This window comes from Stegostoma tigrinum, chromosome 18, assembly GCF_030684315.1.
Source record: "Stegostoma tigrinum isolate sSteTig4 chromosome 18, sSteTig4.hap1, whole genome shotgun sequence".
Lineage (NCBI taxonomy): Eukaryota > Metazoa > Chordata > Chondrichthyes > Orectolobiformes > Stegostomatidae > Stegostoma > Stegostoma tigrinum.
Window position 1 is genome coordinate 33,117,177 of NC_081371.1, and position 27,497 is coordinate 33,144,673.

Below are 27,497 nucleotides of genomic sequence, written 5' to 3' on the forward strand. Positions count from 1 at the left end.
AAAATGCCCTCAAACACATCTCTTGCGTTTTTCACACCTCTGCCATTACATCGCTGCCCCCCAACAAAGATAAAGACAGAATCCCCCTTGTCCTCACATCACCCCACTAACCACCATATTTAATGTAACATTCTCCACACCTACAACCCAACCCCACAAACAAATGTGGGGAGTTGGGTTATTGCCTTTCGTAGGAGCTGCTCTGTTCACGACTCCTCAGTCCACTCCACACTCCCCACTAACCCCACCACCCCCAGCACCTTTCCCTGCAATCTCAGGAAGTGCCACAGCTGTCCCTGCACCTCCCCTTCCCTCACCTCCATTCAAGGCACAAAACAAACTTTTCACATCAGACAGAGGTTCACCTGGACATTCATCAACTTGGTTTACTGCATTCGCTGTTCCTAATGTGGCCTCCTGTACATCGGTGAAACCAAGCGGAAACTGTTTTGTGAAGCACCTTCGCTCAGTTCGCAACAAACGGCAACACCATCCAGCCACGAACCACTGTAACTCACCCCACCCCACCCTCCAGTGACATGTCCATCCTAGGCCTCCTCCAGTGTCACCATGATGCCATCTGCAAACTGAAGGAGCAACACCTCACATTCCGCCTCGGGAGCCTACAGCCCAATGGCTCTACACCTTGTTATCTCGTTATCCCTACTGTTTTCTTTAATATCCAGAAGTGCACTTACACAAAACTGACTTTGTTGTTTTCCATCACCAAATTACCTATGCTTTTTTTTCTCTGTCTATTTATTAAGCATTCCTAGTAAATCACCCATGTTTTCCAATTGATTAATTTGCATGCAAATTGCATTAAGAGCAATGCAAACCACCAAAGGTGAGGGAGAGATAATAGGAACTGCAGATGTTGGAGAATCCGAGAGCGGTCCCTCCGGAAAGCAGATAAGTGTGGGGAGAGAAAAATGTCTTTGCTGGTGGGGTTGGATTGCAGATGGCCCAAGTGTTGGAGGATGATGCGTTGGATTCGGAGGTTGATGGGGTGGTACGTGAGGACGAGGGGGATTCTGCTTTTCTTGTTATTGCAGGGATGGGGGTGTGAGGGATGAGTTGCAGGAAATGTGGGTGACATGGTCGAGGGCGTTCTCGATCGCTGAGGGGGGGAAAGTTGTGGCTCTTAAAAAACGAAGACATCTGAGATGTTCGGGAGTGGAATGCCTTATCCTGGGAGCAGATGCAGCAGAAGCGAAGGAATTGGGATTAGGGGATGGCATTTTTGGGGGGAGGTGTATTCTCGGTAAAGATGGGATGTTGGGGACCGGGGAGTTGGACGCTGCGAAGTAGGTGGGTGGTGTCACGGATGTAGGTAGGGAGTTCCTGGACCAAGGGGGAGAAAATGGATAGGGATAACATAACAACATTTTGCAGTTCCAACTGCAACTAGTGGTGTACCACAGGATCCATGCTGGTTCCACAGCTACCTGTGGTCTGTATGAATGACTTGGATGAAGACACCAAACATGGGCTGGTGATGGCACTTGACTAGTAATCCAGTAGCCCAGGCTAATGTCCTGGCTTTGTAGGTTGGAACTGTACCACTGCAGACTAGGAAATGTGGATTCAATTTTCAAAAATCTGGAATAAAAAAAAAACTTCCAATGGTGACAGTGTAAATACTATTGACCATCACAAAAAGCAAATCTGGTTCACTGTTGACCTTTAGGGAAGGAAATCTTTACTTGGACCATCCTCACCTGGCCTGGTTTGCAAACTTATGACAATATGGGTGACTCTTAATTGCCCTCTAAAATAGCCTAAGATGAAAAGTTTATATTACATTGGGATGTTGAGCTACAACAATTGGAGTTTAAAAGAATGAGATGTGATCTTCGTGAAACACGAGAGGTTCTTGGGGATATTTGACAGGATGGATATTCTGTCTTGTGAGGACAAACAGTGGACAGAGATTTTAAGAATGAGACACACAGCTTTTAAGTTGGGGATGAGAAGATTGTTTTCTCCCTCTCAGAAGCTCATTAGTAAGTGGAATTCTTTTCTCTTAAAAAGCAGCGGAGGCTGGGGTCATTGAATTTATTTGAGGCTGAATTGGATAGATTCTTGATTGACAAGGCACTCCAAGGTTTATGGGGAATGAATGGAGCAGACAGGAAAGTAGGGTTGATATCACAATAAGATCAGATCTGTCGTGACCTTAATAAATGATGGAGCTGGCTCAAAACAGCTGTATGTCCTACTCCTACTCCCAAATCCTATGTTCCTGTGGACAAGAACAGATAGTTTTGTAAGCCAGTCATAGAGCCAGGAAGAACTTTTCCTCTCAGAAACTCACAAATAAGAAGGATAATAGGCTTGATGACAGCACAATGTCAATTTAAAATTTAGACAACGTATTGGCTGTAGTCAAAGTGCATACTTTTAACAGCTTCTTTTCGCACTACTGCGTGTCTTAAAACATGGCCTATTTTGATGAAGGTGAGCTTTCAAATCAGGAGGAGTAAATTTAAAATTATTCTGATTAAATTGATCCTAATTTGAACAATGTTAGCACCAACAACATCGGATATGAGTCATACTCATCCTGCCACACTTCCAGCAGGATTTCCATTCTAGTGGAAAATCCTGACTTTCATAACAACATTAGAAAACTACACTTTTGATATCAGCTTTGGTACAGCAACTGTGGTTATTTACAAAGAAGTGACAAGTGTAAAGTCACTGTTTGACCTCCATTAACTTAATAGAGGTTTTCTTGCCTCTAAATCAGAAAATTGAGAGTACAAATCATGGATGTGAGGGTGGAATCCAACTGACAATTCTGTATAATATGGAAGGATAGTAACAAAAACAAAATCGCTGGAAAAGCTCAGCAGCTCTGGCAGCATCAGTGGACAGAAATCAAAGTCAATGTTTCAGTTCCAGTGACTTCTTCAGAACTGACAGCAGCTAGGAAAAGGTTGGTATATATGCCAGATAAAGGGTGAAGGGAGAAGGAAGAGGAGGGAATGATAGATGGAGATGGAGCCCAGGGAGAGAGCGAGAGAGATATTGGTTGCGATTAGTAGCAGCCCATTGGATGACTAGGCCTAGTTTGTGGAGTGTGGGATAAGGACATGGGAGAAGGTGCTCAGGGCCTAAAATGATTGAACTCAGTATCAAGTCCAGAAGGCTACAGGGCTCCCAAATGGAAAATGAGATGCTGTTCTTCCAGCATTCATTGAACTTCGCTGGAGCGCTGCAGTAAGCCAGAGACAGAGATATTAGCAGAGAACACAATGATATGTTGAAGTGGCAGGCACCAGGAAATTCAGGGTCATTTCTGCAGTCAGAATGCAGGTGTTTTGTAAAGCTGTCACCCAGTCTGCATTTCATCTCCCCAAAGTACAGCAGTCGGGCTACTATCGCCACAGCTTTTGTTGGCGTAGGGTCCTGACAGTGATTGGTGTGTGCAGTATACAATTTCAAAACTTGCAAAACAACAGCAGTTGCAATGATGGGGAATTATGATTGACTTCAAATGGACAAAGACAAGTTAATGGAATAGCTGGACATGTGGCCAAAAGAGTTTAAAGCAAAGTGTGGATCTGTGATGCACAATTTAACACAAAATTTGAAGTAATACATTTTACAAGGAAGTATATTGGGGGTTGCAAATTAACCCAAATAATACACTGCTAAGGGGGTACAGAAGCAGAGGGGCGCTAGGGGGTGTATGAACAAATAGTTGAAGGTGGCAGGGCAGGTTGATAAAATGACATATGAGATCCTGTGACTTATAAGTAGGGTGATAACTGCAAAATTCGAAAAGTTTAGGAAAAATAAAAACTGTGCTGGAGGAAACTCCGATAACAAGGTGTAGAGCTGAATGAACAAAGCAGGCCAAGCAGCATCAGAGGAGCAGGAAGGCTGATATTTCGGGTCTAGACCCTTCTTCAGAAATTCAGAAGAAAGGTCTAGACCCGAAATGTCAGCCTTCCCGCTCCTCTGATGCTGCTTGGCCTGCTTTGTTCATCCAGCTCTACACCTTGTCATCTCAGATTCTCCAGCATCTGCAGTTCCTACTATCTCTGAAACAGTTTTAACCCCACTGCGAAGCCTTATTATCAAAGGTGAGGGAGAGGTGGGGAGGGGACAAAATCAAAATGGAATTGGAAGGTGTCCGCTTCCTATTGGCTAATCAATTCTTATTAACCCTTATATTGTCGCTTATCAAATGCCTTCTGGAAATGCTAAGGATGTTGACTCTGCCTGATTATATGACGATTTTATAAGTATCCTATTTTGACTTCCTTAATAATGGTTTCCAGTAAATTTCCATTGTCAGATGCTCGGCTAGATGTCTTGTTGTTTCCTGCATTCTTTCCCCCTCCTTGTTTTGAATGAAGAAGTTACATTTGCTGTTTTTCAATCTGGTGTGGCTATTCCAGAATCAGATGAATTTTGGAAGATTATAAGCAACACCTCTATCTTTGTAGCCACTTGGTTTAAGGTCTTACAGTGTAGGCTATCAGGCTGTGAGGTCTTGTTAATCTTCAGGTCTCATTGTTTTTCCAAGGTCATTTTCCTCAGTAATGGTGATTATATTAAGTTCTTCCTTCTGGTTCATCTCTTGATTTTCAAGTAACATTGGAAAATTTTCTCAGTTTTCAACACTGAGCCCAGACACAACATACCACTTTTAATATCTCTGTCATTTCTTTTCCATCAATTCCTCTGACCCTCTCGAGAGGATCAACAGTAATGACGTCATTATTTACTAGTTTTCAAAATTTGATCAATCTCTGAACTACCACTAATCTTTGCAAATTTGTTCAGTGTTAGTTTTGATTTGATACATCCCTCAACTTCTTTTGCTATGATTGATACATCCTTCTTAGTCAATAAATATTTCTGTATAATATTTTGACATTTGTTTTTCCAGTTCACTTTGGCTCTACTTTCATTGAGGTTTTTTATTGAGGTTTGGCAAAATTGACAAGGGTATTTGGTTGGGTTGGAAGAAGATTTAGGTGCTTTTCAACAGACCTCCCAAGGAGATGCGCATGACGAACATTGGTGCACAGATAGGGAAATGGTTTAGTGATATGTACAACGATTGGATAGAGAAGGAAAAGGGGACGTGTGGCTGAAGATATAAATAAAAATGCCCAGCAGGTCATTCAGCACTTAAAACTTATTTGTAGTTAAAAGCCTTTAAAGACCACTTCAAACTAAAATAGTAACTTGTCTTTTCTCCATAAAGATATCAGATCATCTATGTATTTTCAGTAATTTCTGTTTTATTTTCAGGATCTAAGGTTTTTGTTCTTTTTAATGCTGTTTGAGATATCTGTACAGTTGGTTTTGATATTTGAGAAAGAATAATCCATAAATTGTTCATATTTAGCATTGGACAAGGTTGGATTATCCCCTCTCCTTCTCTAATCTGCATATGTTATGGTCCTGGTTGATATTACTGGACAAGTCCAATCCCAGACTGAAACATGGATTGATACATGTTATGTTTTTGTTTTAATAATGTCGTAGCTCACTAAAATGTAATCGCACAAAGTTGCAGATCTTCTTTTAACAATAAAAAACATTTATAAACTGAAAAAAACAGCCATGAGATGAAGCAAACTAAACTGTTCATTTCTAATACAGATTCAGAGTTGTAAACACAAAGTAAAAGTATGTGCCACTAATCACAAAATACTCCTTTACAAATTCCAATATAAAACAACATCAAAGGACCCTTTTTACAGTACTCCCCCTAGAAAAAAATACAATTGAAACAAGGTAACACAGTGTCGAGTTGAAGGAACTCTGCAGGTCAGGCAGCATCAGAGGAGCAGAAGGTTGAGGTTTCGGGTCAGGACCCTTCTTCAGAAATGGGGGACTGGCAAGGGGGCTCTGAAATAAATAGAGGGGGAGGTGGGACTGGGGAAGGTAAGTGGGACGGTGATAGGTGAGTGCAGGTAGACAGTGGTGGGGATTGGCCAGTGAGGTGGGAGGGGCAGATAGGTGGGGGGGTAGATGGACAGGCTGTGTCAGGTAAAGGAGGCAGAATGAGAGGGAGGGTTGGTCACGGGATGAGGCCTGGGGTGGGGAGATTTTGGAACTGGTAAAGCCCACACTTAGGCCATTGGGCTGTAGGCTCCCAAGGCAGAGTATGAGGTGCTGCTCCTCCCAGTTTGCAGGCGGCCTCAGTGACCTGACCTATCTGCCCGTCCCACCTCACTGACCAATCCCCACTCACCTATCACCATCCCACCTACCTTTCCCAGCCCCACCCCTCCCTGTCTCTATTTCAGAGCTCCCTCTCCCATATCTGCGATAGGTGATATGGATTTTGTTGTGACAAAATACCAATAGACTCTGGAGAAGGAAGAGAAGTTAGAGATTGTTTGTGAGGACAATCACCAAAGGGGCCTGAAAGGTAATGATGGCAGATTTGAAAAGGAAGTGGACAGTGCAAGAGGAGAGAGAACATTTTACAATAACAATAATCTTAGACACCCCAGAAGGAAAGTTAGATGGCAGCACAATGGCGTGGTTATTAGCATCGCTGCCTCACAGCGCCAAAGGCCCAGGTTTGATTCCAGCCTTGGGTGGCTGGCTGTGTGGAGTTTGCACGTTCTCCCTGTGTCTGCGGGGGCTTCCTCCGGGTGCTCTGGTTTCGCCCCACAGTCCAAAGATGTGCAGTCTAGGTGGATTGGCCATGCTAAATGTGGGGTTGCAGGGATAGGTTGGGGATGTGTGTTTGGGTGGGATGCTCTCCACAGGGTTGGGGCAGACTTGATGGGCTGAATTATCTCCTTTTGCTGGGTTTCAAAGATTCTGTGATTAGTTTATTGTGAATAAGCTCTCAAGAATGCAAGTGAAACGATGATGTTCTGAGATTTAAACATAAGGTCATTCTTTTAAAAAAAAATCTCCCCAAGCCGCCTCCAAGAGAACTTTTGAAACCTGTGACCTCTACTACATGAAAGCGACAAGGATAATGAATGGTTGGGTACCCCAGCACCCACAGGTTCCTTATCCTGATGTGGAACTATATCAGTTTTCCTTTTCCTTACGAGCTCAAATCGTGACATGCCCACCTGACACTGTACCGTGCTTACATCAGAGAGACTGCAGCAGTTCCAGAAGGTGAATCGCTACCACTTTAGTGGCAATTAGCGATGGGCAAAGAATGCTGGCTTTCCTAGTGATGCTCAGGTCCATTAACAGAATTGCTTTTATCTTTTAAAAGAAAAATGAGAACAAGTATCATTCTGGTTGATCAGACCTGAAAACAATGGTGTTTTATTTAGAAAAAATGACTTTGAATTCCATAATAGTTAAAGATCTTGTCTTAAAAGAAACATGGCTTCTGTAATCCTGGCCTTGTTTGATTTTAAGATTTCTTTTCAAAATGCATATGCTGTTTTGGATAAAATTATAATGAATTCTTTATCACGGGATAGAGTACTGTTGCCAGTTGACTGGGTGGCCAGTTTGTGATGGAGAGTGTTGCCAGCAATGTGTGTTCAATCCCTGCACTGACTGAGGTTTCTCTGAAGGGCTCTCCTTCTCAACTGCTCTCCTGGCCTGAGGAATTAAACTGTGACCTGTTATCTCTCTCTAATGAGAGCAGCTGTATTGTCCGATAAGACTATGGCGACTCCATTTACGAATGCAATTGGGAACTAAGACAGCGCTGTACAATATTTCACTTTTTATCGTTTAGACTTCGGGGTTATAGGATTTAATTTATTTTTCAACATGTGTCATAATGTAGTTCACGATAAGCAGTAATTCTTAGCAGTTGGATCCATGTAAAGAAAAGATGTGAGAAAGAACTTCAGTCAACCAAACAGAGCAAGAGAAATGCATTCAGTCAGCCAGAAGCCACAACGTGATTTTCAGTGAACCAACTCTCAAATTTTACATAATTTATTAAAGCCTACTCCTAAGGATAGTGGTATTGCAACCATTCAGGATGAGGGGAGCTTTAGACTGGCTCTCAATTCTGCCTATAATTAAGTATGACAATTAAGTTAACTCAACTCCAGTTTTACAATTTAATTGTAATTAAAGTTCAAGGCAGTTATTGGCTTTGGGTGATGATGAATCAGCATCTCGATTTATATTTCCTCTGTGGAATCAAAAATCAACAATTATGTGAAACTGCTGATTCACTGTCCTCTGTTTGATATCACACAAAGTCAGGATCTATCTCAGGACCACTGGCTTGATGTCCAGACACGTTCCAGGTTTGATTACAGGGCTGCATCAAGATAGAACCTATTTCTGTGAGTGGCTTTCAATGACTGGCATAATGAAACTAATTTGAAATATTAGAACATCTTGTAAGATGGAACAGCCCCTCAGTTTATGGAGTGGGTGTCATTATACGAAAGATTCTGTCTTTCTCACTGCTGCTTTTGCATGCTGCTTTTTAAATGAACTATCTTTTAAAAAGTTTGAAAGATTGACTCCTTTTATGGTAGTCCTGGTGCTTCTTTAGGTGCTAATTGTTCACATAATCAGTACGTACTTCAATACTATAAGATGTAATTGGGAATAAACTTATTCAAATGAGAAGTGGTGTTGGCTTAGTTTTAAAGGGTTAAATTGACTTATGACAGTTGCAAAATAACACAGTTAGAATAGCCAGAGTGTACATAGGACCCTTAACAGATGAGAAGCTTACTGGTCCTGGATTTGATTGTAGAATGGCCAGGTGTCTGGTATTTGCTGAAGTGATCTCTTCTATCCCTGTAAGCTGATCAGGATGTTGAGCCAAAGCTAGCAACGCTGAAGAGTTTTCCTCCACCCCATTCCTCTGCATTTTTCCTCTTATTCACCCAATTGTATGTTTTGTTTTAGAGATTGGTGAATGCATTGGACCAGCCACTCATCGCAGTTTTTGCCTCGATTTGACCAGTTTTCAAGGGACAGGCAGCTTGCCCCTGGGGTCACCGTGTGCTTTTCCGTTGTAAGAACTTCAATTTTGTCAGACTTTGGAATGCCTACAGGAAAGCTTGTCATTGAAGGAACTATGTAATACAGATAGCAATCTGTAAAACAATGCAAAATTGATTTTGCTGGGTTCGTTATCTCTGGTGATGTCTGGAGAGCTCCTTGAACTTGGGAGAGAAAGAAATTTGATGTCGTTAAGAAACCACAGCCTCAGGATTTCTTCTACAAGCATTATTTCTCACAGTTCTGATATTCTCAATCACTCTTTCAGTTCTTCAGACTGCAATTTTCGTGTGGCTTGTCATGGAATTTATGCAATTAGCAGCTGTGGTTACATTTGTTCAGTTAAATATTGCTGCATACACAAAGTTATAGGCATAGAAACAGACCTTTTGATCCACTTATCCAGGCTTACCAGGTATCCCAAACTTAACTGGTCCTGTTTTGGCTGTGTTTGACCCATATGCCTCTAAACCCTTCCTATTCATGTACCTGTCTAAGTGTCTTTTAAATATTGTAACTGTGCCTGCATTTACCCCTTACTCTTACAGCTCATGCCATACACGCACAACCCTCTCTGGAAAATGTTGCCTCTCAGGTCCGTTTTAAATCTTTCTGCTCTCACCTTAAACCCATGCCCTCTCCATTTGGGCTTCCCTACACTTGTAAAAAGACCTTGTTTATTTACACAATCCATGCCCCTCATGATTTTATGAACCTCTATAAGGTCAGCCCTCAGCCTCCAACGTGCCAGTGAAAGTAAGTCCCAGCCTATCAGCCTTTCCTTATAATTCAAACCCTCCAGATCTGGCAGCATCCGTGTAAATTTTATCTGCACCTTCTCTGGTTTAACAATATCCTCCCTATAGCAGGGCTACCAGAATTGTACGTATTATTCTAAAAATGGCTTTCCCAACGTGTTCAAAAACAAAGTTGCTGGAAAAGCTCAGCAGGTCTGGCAGCATCTGTGAAGGAAAAAACAGAGTTAACGTTTCGGGTCCCGTGACCCTTCCTCAGAAGTGATGATGGCTGGGAAAATGTCTGTTTATATGCAGAGGAAAAAGGGAGGGGCTTGGGGTAGGGAGTAAACAATAGAATAGAAGCTAAACAGAGAAGAGCAGTTGGATCGACAGAGTTGATAATGGTCAGACTGGGAGGGTGCATAAGTAATTAACAACGATTCACCTTCCCAGCCTGATTGTCATCAACTCTTTGTCGCTCCATCTGCTCTCCTCTCTCTTTAGGATCTATGCTATTGTTTACTCCCTAACCCACTCCCTCCCCTTTTTTCTGCATTTAAACTGACATTTTTCCAGCCACCGTCAGTTCTGAGGAAGGGTCACTGGACCCAAAACGTTAACTCCTCTTTCCTCAAAGACTGCAAGCCAACTCTGCTGAGCTTTTCCAGCAACTTTTTTTTCGTTCCTGATTCATACATCCACAGTTCTTTTGGTTTTTATTTAGTGTTCCCCAGTGGGTTGTACAGCGGAAAGATTATGTGCCATCTCCTGTATTCAGTGCTCTGACCACAGAAGGCAAGTGTGCCAAACACTGCCCTCAGCACCCTCTCCACATAAATAAGGCACATTTGTGGAATTATTTTCAAAGCTTATCTGTGGTGCAAAAAAGTGAATGTGACTCAAGTAGTTACTTTCAAATTGACTGGGACTTAATAATTTACTAAAATGTCAAACTGATGTATACAACTGCAGGAGAATTCTTATTGCTTTTCAAAATGAAAACCTCCTTTCCTCCTGTTCTATGTAAGTGCATCTGAATTTGTCCATGTGGATTGATGTATGATGCTAGCTGCAGCTACAACAGCAAAGGGCAGCAAAATATAATATAGATCAATGTGATACTATCCTTGACATTTGCAACTGCTCACTGCAATGCTTCTTTCTTTAACGTCTGTCTTTGCAAAGGATTATTTTGTAGGGTCAATTCCCTGCTCCTGTGTGCAATACGCGGGGAGTTTAGAATTCTCATCAAAACGTTTGATGCTAAATGTATTACAAATTTCAAATCATAGTTTAATGCAGGCATTTTTATTCTCAGCATATTGAAAGATATGAGGCAAAGATTGGTGTATAGAAGCAGTTTGAAGAGCAGTTATAAAACCATAGGAATAGGCCATTCGGCCCCTTTGACCTGCTCTGCCATTCAATGGATCGTGGCTGATGATGCCATTGAAACCAGGGTCAGAAGGCTAAAATGGCTTGCCTCATTTTGTAAATTCTTCAAACTTGCTCATTGATCTTTAAAAATCTTTGGCAAGTGTGTGTCCCATGATTTGTAACCATTTACTTATGGGGATAAGTGACTGTGTGCTCCCAAGAGGTGCAGGAAGGAAAACTGATTTAATCTCCTTTGTTAAAGTGCAGCTTTCACAATTATATAACACATCTTATCAATCTGCATCTTTTTCATCTGGCTATTCTTTAACTTCCTTGTTTACTGAAAATATATTGAAGACATTTGCAGTAACAGTAGCCATTGGTTTCAGTTTCAATGTGGCAGGCAAGTAAATAAATGAAAAATTCTGAGAGCAGAAGATTATGATTAAGCATTCATTAAAAAATAATTAAATGCATGCCATTTTTAAACTTCTCAAAGTTTCGTTTTCACCTGCTGATATCTGTTTCACAAACCGCTTTTGTGCCAATTTAAAACAAAAAGTTGCTGAGCTTATTATTTCATGCTGACACTTTTTAACAGTCCACCCTGTGCTCAAAATTGGACCAAAGAACTTCCCCAGATCCAAATGTCAATATATTGAAAATTCCATAAATAATTATTCTCATTTACACCTTTTCATAGAGTAAAATTCCAGGTTAGAATATATTTCTTTTGACCTGTGATCTTATTTGGAAATTAGCTTTGTAATCTACTACTTGACCCCATAAGTACTGCATGTGTTTGATCATGAAAAACGTAGAAATCAGGAGCAGGAGTAGGCCAATAGATACTTCATGTCTGTTCCTCCATTTGGTAAACTCATGGCTAATCTTCTTTTTGGGTATCAGTCCATTCTCCTGTCTTATCTTTCTCTCTGAAATTCCCCGCTAACCCATGATGCCTTCATCCATCAAGAGTGTATGTAACTGAGCCTTGAATAAACTCATTGACCTTGCCTTCTTTTAGGGAAGAGAATCCACAGATCCAATGGTTCTCTTCAGGGGAAAAAGAAAATCTCATCTCCATCACAACAGGGAGATCACCTTGTTCTTAAACTGCATCCCATAGCTCTAGTCTGCCCCAGAAGGGGAAACATTCTCAGTGCCTATCCTATAAAGTAGCCTCAGGATCTTATATAATTCAGTACGATCACCGGTCGTTTTTCTAAAGTGCAATGAGTATAGGCCCAACTTATTCAACGTTTCTTCATTAGCCTTTTGTCTCAGGAATGAGCTGAGTGAGCTGTTTGTAAACTGCTTTTCATAAAATTATATATAAATATATCCTCAAATAAGGAAACCAAAGCTGTGTGTTGTACTCCAGATGTGGCCTCACCAAGTCCCTGTACAACTGCACTGAAACATAAGACATAGGAGTGGAAGTAAGGCCATTCGGCCCATCAAGTCCACTCCGCCATTTAAGTCAAGGCTGATGGGCATTTCGACTCCACTTCCCTGCACTCTCCCCATAGCCCTTGATTCCATCTGAGATCAAGAATTTGTCGATCTCTGCCTTGAAGGCAGAGAATGTCCCAGCCTTTGTCTCTGTTCTCTTGTATTTCATTCTCAATGCATAAACATCAATGTTTCAATTTTCCTTGTGGTTCCTGCAAATTAACATTTTGCTGATCATATGCTAGGATGTCCACATCCTTCACTGCTGCCAATTTCTACATCTCTATCCATTTAAAGAGTTCACTTTTTTAAAATTCTGCCTTCCAAAGAGGACAAGTTCACATTCACCCACATTTTATTCCATCTGCCAGTTTTTTTTTCGCGCACTCACTTAACCGTTCTATCTAATTTTGTGGGCTCTCAGACAATTGAACTACAGAAGGAGGCCATTTGACCCATCATGAACTTGCCAGGCAACAAAGATCCAACTTCATTAATCTCATTTTCCAGGGCCAATAGCCCTGGAAGCTACGGCAACACAAGTGAATACCTAATTGTTGCTTAGGTGTTATGAGAGTCTCTGACTCAGCTACTGTTTCAGCCAGTGAGTTCCAGTGTTCCAAACCCTCTGAGTGATGAACATTGTCCTACACTCTCTCCTTAACCTTCTACCTCTTAGTTTAAATCACTGTTGCCAAAAAAATCTAGCCAGATCCATATAAGAAAGCAAATTCTCACACCACCCAGTCAGTGTGAGGATGCTTCAGCGGAGCGGGAATTTTTGGTTTTAAGAGAGAATTCGGTGCAAAGGCAGACAGAAGTGTTTTCACAAAAGTTTACTGCAAGAAGTAAACTTTGGTGAGTGAGAAGTCAGTGGGAGACGACGAAAAGTATGGATCAAGAAACCAAATCATGGTTAGACCAGTGAATGGTTGAATGTTGTCACAAACCACAGCAAAAATAAAGGAGCTGCATGTTAGTTAAATGAAGAAAGGCTGTCAAAACCTCCAGCACAGAGTGATTTGGGAGTCTTTATGCTTAAATCTCAAAAAAGCTAGCATCCAAATCTGGCAGGTAAAATAGAAGGCAAATGGACTGTTGGCCTTTATTACAATAAGATTTCAGTCTAAAAATATGGAAGTTTTTTTAAAAACTGTACAAGGCACCAGTTGGACCACAGCAGGAATACTCAACAGTTTGGGGCCCTTTATCAAAGGAAAGATACACTGGCATTGGAGGCAGTCTAGAGAAGATTCAGTAGGTTGATTCCAGGTAAGGAGGGATTGTCCTATGATGAGAGGTTGAGTAAGTTGAGCCTTACACTTTGGGGGTTAGAAGAATGTGAGGTGACCTCATTAAAACATACATGATTGTTTGGGAACATGACAGGGTAGATGTGGAAAGGTTGTTTATCTTGTGGGAGAAACTAGGACCAAAGTGCGTAATCCCGAAATAAGGAGTCACTCGTTCAGACAGTGAGTAGGAGGAATTTGTTCTGAGTGCAGTGAATCTATGGATTTTTTTTTTATTGTGGGGGGCTGGGTTGCTAAATCTAATCAAGGGTAAGATTGACAGTCAGTATGGGATTCGAGGGCTACAGGAAAAAAGCAAGAAAGTGGAGGTGAGAATTATCAAACCAGCCATGACCCCATTGAATGACAGCAGACTCAATGGGCTGAATGGCCTGCTTCTGCTCCTGCGTTCTACAGTTTTAAAGCAGTTTACCGTGACTTTTCAAGAACAGTTTCTGGATGGAAATAAATGCTGGTCCCACATCCTGTGGGTAAAAAAATACAAAAAGTCTATTATCCTCACAAGAAACAAATTTTACTGAATGTTTTTCACTTCTTCTTATAACTTTAATTTAACAATCAAGTGTAAAGTTACATAAATTATACCTGACCATGACTTGTTTGTTAATTCAGCATCTATTTATATTGAACTTCTAGCACGTGGATACAACAGCAAATATGTTTCATGTACTTACAGGACAGTGCTCCAGACTAAATGGCACCAATTCCAACCTTGGGATCCTTCAATGCACTGAACCTCAGTAAAATTAATTTGATTTTAGTTACTGATTCTAATCTGAATGCTCCCGACCAGCTTGACTTCCTGGGCAATGTCTTCAAATTAGTGCATTTCTCCAGATTGTGAGTATCTCTGCTCCCAGTAGTCTCTGGGTCCGTTGACACTAATTTGAAACAATCGGTGACAAATCTGTGAATTGTGTGGCCAGGCTTTGCAGACAGACACCAGCTGCAACAATTGCCGACTTTGTTTTTTGCCAGCCCCAGGATCAATTCTTTATTTTCTGCCTTTGCTGCACCATTGGGTGATCTTGTCTTGTTTGGCTGTCTGTCTTGTATCTGTTTCAACCAACTTTAGTTTCACTAACAATCTCAAATTTCAGGTTTCCTTTTGGCTTTCATCCCTACAAATATGAAGGTTCAGGTTCCCTTTTGTTCAGGGTTTAACTAAAAAAAACTTGGAGATGTTGTACATGTGCCTGATAGTATTAGTACTGAAGGGTGCAATAAGGCTGTGATGTCACATGGACTTGTAAGAAGAACAGTTTGGGATCACTGAGTAACAAGACCGAACACCCCAGTCTTCCTCAAAGCCTCTGTAATAAATGTCTAGCATATCCTTCTGATCTGCTGGGTAGTAAGTTGCTTTTGTCTGACACCCTAGATCAAGCACACCCTGTAGATCCTCTCAGTTGAAGGATGGTGGCAGCAAATCTACTACATGAGGTGCGTTCTGCAGTTGAAACCCAAAATTCCATTGCAAGCTTTTCTTGAAGACTCACATTTTCCATTTGCACCAGTATTCAGAATTTTGGAAAAGGTAGAATGTAGCACATTTAGAAGTATGGCGTTCCTTTCCTTACTGTCATGATGTGGCACAGGTAACAGAAGCTGTGAAAGCCATGTGCAAAACTCCATTGGTCTTACTGATTTTAAAAGTTGAACTTTGAAGGACATGCAAAACAAGTGGTCGGTTAACCCATTTTGTTTTGAAGATATTGAAAAGCTGACAGAGTGTGGATGATTGTGGGCTGTTTGAAACTAGAATACAGGAGCATTTTGAAAGCTAAATTAAAGTTGCATATTTCCAGCAGTGTTTTCTTTGCATTTGAATACATTGAGGACAGTTGATTTTCCACATCTGTTTGTGATTTAGGATATAGAGAACTTAAGTTTTCTGAAGACAATGTTTCCCTGTTCCCTGAGCAATGTCATTTAGCTTGGAGATATTTTAAATAGGAGCATTTCTAAATGCCCAGCAAAGGGTGGTGCTGTAACTGGAAAACATTTGAAAGTCATTAATTTCAAGACTCTCCGACCTCATAAAAACAAACACATGTTAATAATTTAGGAGCCAGAACTTTATTTTTAATCTGAATTGTAAAATAGGTCTCTATCCAAGTACAGATGCCAACATTTTTCATCTAAGAATGAGAAGAATGGGTAAAAGAAATGTTCCAGTGTAAAGCTCTGTTTTTATGCAACAAAATGCTTTTAAATAAGGAGGGTTTGTGAGGTTAATCTTTGGCAAGTTGTTTTATATGATGGCCATATGTGCTTCCAATTACAAGTGCAATGGGAGAAATTTTAGCTTTGTTAATTGCTGGCCACTTCTATGGAAGATCAACCAGATGTTTTGGACTTGAGCCCTGTAACATCCAGTTGTGCACTTTGCATGATCTTAATGTCACCCTGATGTTTATATGCTTTATAGATTTCCCCTGAAGGGTATACAAGATAAAAATGTGGACACTGAATCTGTGGTGTTGTTATGAGAATATTGAAAATCTTGTGAAATTTGCAGTGGATGTTTGTGTCTTGTAAATTTGAAATGCAGGACTGCTTTGAAAGTTGACTCTAAAATAAGTTGCATTCTGTGCACTATTTTCTTTGAGTTTATATTCTGAAACTGTGTAAACAGATGACTGTTCACCTATATTTATGATTGACATTTACAGACTTTCAGATGATTTTTGCAATACAGCAGTTCTGAAACAGAGTATAAAAATGATATAAAACATCACTTTGGAATGGTTTTGCGATGCACATGTTTTCTTACCAGTTGAAATATTCCATTTTCTTAAAAAAAAGCTTTAATAACATGACACACACAATTGTCCAAAAATACCATGATTGCAAAATCAACAGAAGACTTTCACTCTTTCTGCCCTCAGATTTTTTCAAATGAAACTTTTTTTGTTTACTGGATGTTTGGATTTGAATACTGGAATATAATATCAAAGTTATAATCATAACTCTGCAGAGGAAGAAGTTATTAGAAGCAAAGTGTAACACCCCACTGATTCAGCCATATACAGCGTGGAAAATATTTTTTTGAAAAATACTTTATGCAGCTCATTACCAGCACTGTGCCTTGTTTCAAGAAATTCCTGTTAGCTATCAACTATGATAGTTGTTCTGGAGTGCCTCCATTAATCAGACGTGGGCCTATGTGCATGTGTTGCTGAATTAAAACTACCCAAATATGTTATTGTATATTTCTGAATTTAATGCTCATCACTGGTAGAAAAGCCTGCTCAATAAGGTTCACAGTATTGGCATCTAGTACTGACCTCAAGTATCTTGGATAGTTGAAATGTGGATGAGATATCTGCCTTTATGTTAATTCTCTGTTTGTCATCCTGAACGATCTAAGTTTGGATTAATGGTCAGGAATAAAAAGTTGCTGGTAACTAGCTGTTTGATCAATAGAATAATTGTTTATCCACATCGATTCAGAATATCAGGTTTGTTATGTAGTGTGGTACTGATTTTATGGAAGATTTGCTCCCTGGAGTTATGTCAACCATAAGGGATTTTGTTGATGTTAAACTACTTCCCCATTGAATATCTTTGAACTGTGTACTAGCTGTGATGTTAAACCTACCCAGAAGAGTTGTGAGGGTTTTAATCTGATAAGTGTAAACGCTGGCTAGTTTTAACTGTGTTGGACATATTTGCGAAGGTGAGCGGTCCAGTTGTTCCACGTGGAGGGAGTTGATGCTTTCCATAGTTCAATTTTGGTCTATGTCGGCTAAGTTTTCTTTTATTATTGCTTCACTATTGCCCTATGCATGCTGTTAAATTGGCTCAGAGAAGATAATCACATAAATTTGCTGTTAGTTTTGATTGAATTGTAGAAGGCTAACAGAATGTAGTCTTACCTGTTACTTAGAACTTCACTTTTAAAACAAAACGTAAGTTGTTAGAAGGCTTGCACTTATCCAATAGATTTCACGATGTGAGCTTTTTGTAGCTGATGAAGTATTTTTTGAGATGTAGTCACTGTTGTGTGGCTTTCTGCTTCCTGGAAAAAGGCAAACTCTGGCATATACAGAACAACTGTTCTTGTTATTTTCAATTTTTTTTGTGTCATTCAGTTGTTTCCGCTATGTTCCAATTGTGAACTAAATTATACTGAAACTAATGGTGTTTTCTAACTTTTTTAAAGAAAATTGTTCTACAACAGGTATTTCTAGTATTGGATTGAAGGTTTCTGTGCAAGGATTTTTACAGGAGTTTATTTTTAATATTGATTCTGTTGCACAAGTCAATCATTGTTTGGAGAATAAAACTCTTGTTTTTCTCTTTGTCCTCCTTTCGTATATTCTTTCAGCTCAACCTCAATCACTGCCTTGGCCAACTACTTCAGCACTGGAACAGACTGAGGGGGAAACTGGCAAATTACAAAATGGCCACATGAGTCTGACTCACGTAAATGGAATCCACAACGGGGTTACACGTGGGATTTCAGACCACAGAAAGCTCACTGCTCCAGTCTCTCAGAAAATGCACAAAAAACTCCAATCAAGCCTTTCTGTGAGTAGTAGTGGCAGCAGGAAAAGCAAATTAAGTTCTACAAACTCTCAGAAACCAATTTCCACACCAGAAGGTAAATTTTTGTAAATCAGTAGAATTGTTTTAATTACATTTCAGTGTTTATTTTAAATAGTTCCATGGAACAAGACTCCTTTAAAACTAGGCAGCACTTATCTGTGCTGATTTTTGAGTGGCCTTTTGTTTTTAAATATACTTTAATCATTCATCTGACTAGAATTTTTAAAACTGCAGCATTATTTTGTTTCCCAAGGAGTAATTCATTCCGTAAACTCTTCAGAACAGTTTTTTAACACTAAAGAATGAGTTACTTCCCCTTTAGGCTTGTGAATCGTTTTTCTTTATCTGAATATCCTGATCAACCAACAGGAAGTAACTTCTAATTTAAGGATCTGACATCTTGCAAACTGTTTGCTTACGTAATCATTCACAATGGTGTATCTATGCATAGATTTTGCTGATTTGTCAGTGTCAAATTATAATTATTTGTTAATAACGAAACCTCTTGAGATTATGCGATATATGTACATTCAAAGACCCGAATTCCTATAACAGTTAATTCATCTTTCTATCCACATGATAATTATTTTTAAAAAGGTTCTCCTATCTTAAGCAAGTGTCATATCCAGATGTAAGGCACCTCACTTTTTTCGTACACAAGTTAAATAGTACATCCACAAAATTATGTTACACAAATCATACTCGAGCCAAATCCATCTCTTTTCCTAATTTTGCAACTACTATTGGTGCAGGGCAATTGGATGTTATTCACATTTGGCATTTATGACTGATTTTCCACTTCCTATCATACGAAGATGAGACTGACTATATTACATCATCCATAATCTGATTGAGATTTGAAGTTGAAAACCACCTGCTTTCTATGATTTGGTAGCAGAATATGGGGAGAAAACAATCATTTTTTTGGGGGATGTGGGTCGTGAGGGGTGACGCAACTCCTTGTATTACCCATATGGATAAACACTGTTTTGCAGATTTCCTTGATAATGGACTAAAATTGGTGCCAGTTTGCTAATCTAAATAAGTGAAGGGAATTCAGTTTGCTTTAGACAGGCTTGTAAAACTTGTGTTGATAGTGGAACAGAAGCTGGGAATACCCTGCTTGGAATTCTTAGGCATTGTTGCCTCTTAAGCAGTAAGCAGGACCATTAGACAAATCTTCATACAGACTGAGAATCAATTTTAGCCAATCCTCAGACCTTCTGCCAGAGATAATAGGATCTGCAGATTCTGGAGAATCTGACATAACAAGGTGTGGAGCTGGATGAACACAGCAGGCCAAGCAGCATCTTAGGAGCAGGAAGGCTGACGTTTTGGGCCTAGACCCTGCTCCGAAATTGCTGCTTGGCCTGCTGTGTTCATCCAGCTCCACACCTTGTTACCTCAGACCTTGCAGTTTGTTTGCATGCAGTCAGCCTGCAAAAGCTTGCAGATCAAAAAATAAATCATAACCAGTCTGTTTAAAAGAGGAACCTTTTCAACAAGTTTCACTTGTTACTTTCACCCAGTTCGAGACAAATAATTGAACAATGAGATATGGTTTGCAGGTGTAGATGACACAAATATTCCTTTACAAATGCAGTTGTGCACACTTCATTTAAATTTAGGCAGTTAAAATCAACATTCCTAGGATGCTTGAATCCTGCTCAAGTGACTAAAAGATTAATGTTTAACTGTGTTTTTGAGCTTTGACAAACAAATGGATTTGTTGGAGATGTACTGGAGTAGATGTCATGACTTTGTCGTAAGTATTTTTTGAATTCAGTGGCATTGGTTTCTCAGCAAGGGTGTGTGTGGTGTACGTGTGTGTGTGTGTGTGTGTGAGTGAGACACTGACCAATACAATTAGTAATCATGGTGGATGGTGGGGGGTGGTGTGTGCATGGAAGGAGTGTCAACAATAACATTGGTGACCTGAATTCAACATTTTGGCTTTTGTGTAAGCTCCCTTGTCTAGGCCCAAAACGTCAGCTTTTGTGCTCCTAAGATGCTGCTTGGGGCTTGGGTGTTCATCCAGCTCCATACTTTGTTGTCCTCTCGTGCACTTGTCCACTTTGTTTGGTTGCTCGAAGTACTTCAATGTAGTGAGGTCAGATATAAAAGGTCAGGATGTGGAAGCATTGGAAAAGGTGCAGAGGAGATTTATCAGGATGTTGCCTGGTCTGGAGTGCAGGCCCTATGAATAAAAGATGAGGGACTTGGGTCTGTTCTCACTGGAGAGAAGGAGGCTAAGAGGGGATTTAATAGAGACATACAAGATGATCGGAGGATTAGATAGGGCGGACAGTGAGAGATTTTTTCCGAGGATGATGACTTCATCTTGTATAAGGGGGCATAGCTACAATTTGAGGGGTGATATATTTAAGACAGATGTCAGAGGCAGGTTCTTTACTCAGAGTGGTAAGGGTGTGGAATGCCCTGCCTGCCAATGTAGTTAAGTCAGCCACATTAGGGGTATTTAAACAGTCCTTGGATAAGCATATGGACGATGATGGGATGGAGTAGGGGGAGGGGGTTAGATTAGTTCACAGGCCGGCACAGCATCGAGATCTGAAGGGCCTGTTCTGCGCTGTATTGTTCTATGTTCTAAAATGATTGTTACTTTATTGTGTAGATCACGAAAGAATTGGAGGGTGACTGTTCTGTAAAAAGAAACTATTCACTTAATCTAAAATTTCTTCTTACGAATAAGAGAAATACAAAACCACGCAACAATGTCACAGTTCTTTGGTTCAGTGTGCCTGTTTTTCATCCATCTTGACACTGAAATTTTGGTTCGTCTTGCAATAAATATCCTGATGGCCTTTGTATCTCTCCTTTTCTTCTTCTACTGCCATAGGAAGTAACCAACTTCTTTTCCCATTAGACATGTAGCAGAAATCTTGTCAACCCGGCCAGCAAGCTCATTCCTATATTTTCAACACCACTCCCAAAATTGCAAAAATAGAATTAAGAGTGTAACATATAACTTAGCATGATGATGCCTTATCCTGGACTTCAGCCCTCCCTTCCTGCCCGCTTCCCATTAGATCACTGAGATAACAAGGTGTAGAACTGGATGAACACAGCAGGCCAAGTAGCATCATAGAAGCAGGAAGGCTGATGTTTCGGGTCTAGACCCTTCATCAGATCACTGATGGGTTTCCAAGAGAGCCATCTAAATGGTAAAGCTGACTGATGGTCAGACATATATTAATTACTCTGTGTCTGTGAACATTATGATCAGCAGAAGTCGGGATTTTTGCACCTCAATCCTTCCTTTATCATAATAAAACTGGCCTATGTTTGGAAGATTTTAAATGTGTATCCCTGCTTTGAAATTGGGGTGAAGGGTGAAAGAAATAGTTCACAATCCCAAAATGACGTTGAAGATTGCTGATAGATCTACCAATTAATACAATATTTAAATTGCTATTACTTTCACCAACTTTTGACTATGTCATCTCCAGGGAATGTAAGAAAGATTACATTAACCTTTAACATGATTGTTAGTTACACTGGAGACCAAAATTCTAGAAAGAGAAAGAAAAAGAAACTTGCAGAGATTCTAAAAGGATGTTTTAAAACAGGTCCTGTTTTATGTTGTGGCTGTTGATGATTGATGAGTAACCTAATTTAGTCTTAAATGAAGCCTTCACTGGTCTGTGGCGCAGACAGATCTTTCTTCCCCACCAACACCAACACTGTAAATTGGAAAAATGGATTCCGTGCTGAAAGCCATTAGTTTCAGTTTCAGAAAATTGAGGTTTTTGACTTTAGAATAATGCAAATCCAATGTTTCAGGTTTGATTCTAGACCAAAGCAAAGTCTGAGCGAAGCAGCTTCCATTCCGTATCATCTTTTCTTAAAACAATTCCAAAACAGTGCCCTTCCTCCAAATTGACAGTAGCTTGGAAAAAGCCATTTTCTTATGCAGAAGATGGGTGGGGCAGAGGGTAAGGAGCAAACAGTAGGTGGCGATGGAGACTAAAGAGAGAGAGAAGGACAGATGGAAGGACAAAGGAGTGTATAACGATCTGGCTAGGAGGGAAAATAACTATTAATGGGGACTGTTAGTGACTCTCACTGGGTTGTGCATAATATGAGACCATGTGACAACAAGCCCTGGTGTGTGTGGGTTGGTATAAGAGAAGGTGACTCAAGCCCTAAAATGGTTGCGCTCCACATTCAGTCCAGAAGGCTGTAGAGTTCAGAAGTAAAAAATGAGGTACAGTTTTTCCAGCTTATCCCGAATTTTGCCGGAGCACTGCAGCAAGCCTGAGCTAGAGATGTTGGCCAAGAAAGAAGATGGTGTGTTGAAGTGGCAGGCACCTGGAAGCTCAGGATCTGTTTTGTGGATAGAGCATAGGTGTTCTGTGAAGTAGTTACCAGTCTGTGCTTCGCTGGAGGAGACTACATTTGTGAACAGCGAATGCAGTAGACCAGATTCAGTGAAATGGATGGAAAATGCTGCTTCACCTGGAAGGTCCGTTTGCGCCCTTGGATCCAGAGGAGGGAGAAAGTTAATGGGTCGGTGTTATACCTTCGGCGGTCTACATTGAGGGATAAGTGTAAGCCATCTACATCCCACTAAAAAATAAGAGATAAAAATACTATAAGGATCAATTGCAGCCCTCAAGCACTTGTTCTTTGTTAAAGAAACGACATTCAAATAATTTAAAGTATGGCTACAAGACAAGTCTAACCATTTTGAACATCACTGTTGGGTGACCAATGGTGCAGCTGACCAACTGAATTCACTTATCAATGAGGCTGGATACTTTGGGCCTGGAATTGAATTCTGACACTGGAGAGACACTGCAGCTTATAGAGAAAAATATGCCACATGCTTTTTTTTCTAAATGCCGCTCAACAAACTACCTTCAAAACTGCCATTAATTTGGTAATGGCCTGCATTTGTTAAAATGTAACTAAGTGTTTATTCAGTTTTTATTTTAACTTCTGCAGGGGACTGGTATGTCTATTGCATAAACATGAAAATTTCTGAACTGGATTCCTTTATAGGGTTTAAAATATAGTGGCTTCATTAAATGGTTAGTTAGATCCTTTTTCTAATTTGCATTTAAACACAGACTAGTCTACTGAGTTTCTGATCTGTATTCAATAAAAAATTGATTTATTCATACTTGCGAATTTCCCTCTTACAGTTAAACCTTAGCCACTAGTTTATTTTACTAGTGCCTTATTTGCATTTTATAATGGAGCAAGTCAATCATACATAGTTCCTGTATTTGTATTTAACCAAAGAAATGCCAGTTCGCTGTCTTTGATGTACCTTTTGTCTTTTCAAATCACTTTGGGTTTGGTGAAGCTAGAAGGTGCGTTTATAGTCTTTTAATTGATGTCTTGAACTTGGATAATACCTGAAAGTGGAGATAAATTGATGAGTCAATTACTGCCTCTGCCTTCAGGGCCTAACAGTCAGTTATATTAATGATAATTAATAGACTTTAGTGAGCAACTAATTTTTCAGGAAATCAAAACAGGATGTACAAGACATAAAGGAAGTGAGTTGAGGGCTCCATTTGAAGCAGAATATTAATGGATGATTCTTTTTTTTTCAAAAAAAGACCCCACAACATTCCTGCCTGTAGGCTTCATAGACTTCAACTCATTATCACATTGATGATCTAATTTTGTAATGTTTCATTTTTGTATTACTTTTGGGGGTCAGAAAAAAAATTTGCAAGTGAAACCATTTCATAAGCAATACAGATATTTCCCTGGATCTGTAGTGAGAAAATGTGTGCAATTCATTTTGTTTTTTTTAAAAGTTGGACTCTTAAGTTATCTTTTTTTCTTATTTTAAGTTAATGTGAATGGGCCATGTATATACAGCAAAGGTGCACACTTTTTTCCACTGTATTTTTACATCAAATACATGTGACAGTAAATGATTCAATTCAAAATTCATGTATGCATTTGTCTGCTATAAGAATACATGTCGACACATCATTTAGGGAATGTATGAAGCAAGCGGAGTGATCAAAAATAGAATATCCCTGAAGAAGGATATCCTTTTTGTTTTTAAGTGTCTTTTGGTGTGGCAGTATTCCTAATTAATTCAAATTAGATTAGAGAAAGTGTATGCTACAGTCCATTTCAAAAGCAGTACCTGTATGGTAAGCAACAAAGTGTATGAAACTGTCACGTATGCAACAAAGTATATAGAAAGCTGTTGAATATGCAAAATAGGAAATAGCCTGCAGGGCAGTTTTGTTTAGTATAGTTATTTTTCTCTGTACTACGTGCAAGGTGATTTATTTGACAAAAACCACCTTCAGTTATGTAAGCGAATTCTCCGTGGTAACTTGCAGGTGTATTAGGATGCATTGAGACAAGTTGGCTAGATAGCTAGTGGATGATGCAGAATGATGCAAACAGGTGCAGGTTCAGTCCCTGTCCTGGCTACGATGGTTCATGGTGATCTGCTTCATTGCTCTTTTCTTAACATGATGTAGAATGGTGTCCCTCAAGCCAAGCAATAACTTCTCTCTCCCACTCTCTTGCATGACCAATCATCTATTGTAATATTTCTCTTTTATATTTGTTCATGGAATGTGGGTGTTGATAGCTCGGCCAACATTTTAGTGCTAATCTCTAATTGCCCCGTATTTGTCTTTGCTGTGTTCTGGGATTCTAAGAGCTTTCCGTTTTTTTTCTTGCGTGTTTTAATGTTTAATATTTTTGGCAACTTTCATTGAGGACAAATACTAGGAAATCCACCTCCTCCCAATTTGCGCCCTGCTGGCCAAAATACTAATTCTGTACTTTGTTTCGCACTCATCTTAACATTTCAGCAATGTCAGGCTGCTACTGAGAACAAACACACGTAGAGTAGGAGTTAATATTCTTGTATGTTGATGAGCAATAGAATTTTATTGTTTCTGTAGACCTGTGGCACTGCTGTGCTTGCTGTGAATAGTGAATTTGAAGCAAAAAGTAGGTGACCATATGACTACGTTGTTCTGGTGAGAAGCCGTAGGCCTTGGGTGTGCTCCTGGGAACATATCCCTATGCCTAAAATGGGATTAACCCCCCGTTGGTGAAACCCTCAGTGAAAAGGAGGGTCTTGGCCTGAAACATCAGCTCTCTTGCTCTTCTGATGCTGCTTGGCCTGCTGTGTTCATCCAACTCGACATCTTGTAATCTCAGATTCTCCAGCATCGGCAGTTCCCACTATCGCTGAGATTGTGAATCGATCGCTTGTTGATGTGTAGAATTACTGGAGGCAATTTAAGTTAACTTGTACAATTGGTAGAATTCTGAGTTATTTATCATCTGATTTTTTTTTGTTATTCTTCAGTGAAATCAATCCATAGATTTGTGTGGAGTATAATCAGAATTCCACCTGACATTTGTGGGTTTTCTAGCCAGCCAGTATTGCCCATTAATTTGCTTACAAACAAGAATGTGTTTTCAAGTGCAGACCTCACTTCGTAACAAGTAGAATAACCTGCCATAGAATGTCTGTTCAATTTATATTTCTCCCTACTTATGGACTGTGCTTTATTCTTAATTGTATTTTGTGTTTTATTATAAAAAGATTTTCTAGGTCTCAAATTTAGTTAAAGCTGTCTGAACTTGCAATGTGATGGACCTGTCAGTGAATTGCTCTGTCTCAGTGAAAATAAGTATGCATTAAGCCTACTTAGTACTAAATTAAAAAATTACACCTCAACATAATTTTCAATTCCATATATTTGATGTTGCTAAGTGTACAGGATGATATTCTCATGTTACAGACTTAGTTGAGTGAGTGGGTAGTGTAAAATTTTGCAGTTAGGTCGAAGAATCTATTAACTCTATTGTTCTTTTAGATCTATTCCATCCTGACACAGGGAGTTTGCCATAAATTAGGTTCTGTAGTCTCAACCACTTGATCGCATTGCAGGTGTTTTGGCACATTTGTCTTGGTAAAAGTAGACCATTTACCTCGACACGCTGAGAGTGTAAGATAAGATCTGTACTATTCTAACAGAATAGAAGAAGCTTTACCACATTTTTTAATTTTTGAGATTTCTAAGATTTATATCTAAAATTTCATAGAAAAATATTCATTTTGGTGAACCTTCACCTTAAAGAGCATTAAAATAAGCTAAAGCCAGTTTTATTTCTTGTATTCCAATGAATTTTTGCCATTGTGCATTCTTTGTTATGAGGGTGGCTATGTTTTGGTAGTGGCATTTCTCTGCTGCTGGTTATCAAGAAGATCATTTTCCTTTGGTATTGATTGGATTTGTTCTTCCAGGAGCCACCGCATTGGGCTGCACCTGCAAGCATAGGTTTTAAGAGGCAAAACATAATTTGTCAGTGATGACTGTCAATCGATGTGGAGGTGCCAGTGTTGGACAGTCATCACTGACAAATTATGTTTTGCCTCTTAAAACCTATGCTTGCAGGTGCAGCCCAATGCGGTGGCTCCTGGAAGAACAAATCCAATCAATACCAAAGGAAAATGATGTTCTTGATAACCAGCAGCAGAGAAATGTCAGGAGTCGCATGACACCCGGTTATAGTCAAACAGCGCTGTTGAAAGCCTGTGATTTCAAATAAACCTGTGACTACAACGTGGTGTTGTGTGAGTTCTGACACGAAATTGAGACACTGATTTGAATTTGTGTACCTCTGATAGGAATCCAGCAAACTACAGTGTGTGCAGTTGGGCTGTCCACTACAAATGTCATAGGATATTAAAACTTACAATATCTAACTGCTATATACACGTGTTTATCTACTTTGAAGAAACAAGGCTCCTCGCACATTCTCACCTTTTCTTTTGACTTTGTATTAGATCATAAATTGATTAAATATTTTGAATTTTTCATTTGTTTATTTGTACACTAGTTTCCGTGTATAGAATAATTAGATTCCAAGTTAAAAATTAAAAAAAGTATATGTGGGCAGAAGATTTGAATGAATGTGATCATTTTCATTATGTTGGCTTTATTTATTTGACTGGACTTATTTTGCTTATTTGTGCCTTCCTTTCTGCATCCGATTGCTGGGCTTCTTTGCTTCTGCACCTTTGTTCTTGTCACTGTGCTAAGATTGCTTTTAGCCTTCTTTGGTTTTGCTCTTGCCAGCCTGCTATTTGTAAATGTTG

The 27,497-nt window shown here is 39.7% G+C and overlaps 1 protein-coding gene across 3 annotated transcripts in view; it reads left to right on the forward strand.

The window, feature by feature from the left end:
• The window catches only part of mdfic (MyoD family inhibitor domain containing), a 47,831-nt gene that overhangs the window by 15,207 nt on the left and 5,127 nt on the right, over nt 1–27,497 (forward strand). For all 3 annotated transcript variants that reach the window (XM_048548291.2, XM_048548289.1, XM_048548290.2), the window contains exon 4: nt 18,150–18,425. In XM_048548291.2, the coding sequence (XP_048404248.1) occupies nt 18,150–18,425 (276 nt within the window). The remainder of the gene's footprint in view (nt 1–18,149; nt 18,426–27,497) is intronic.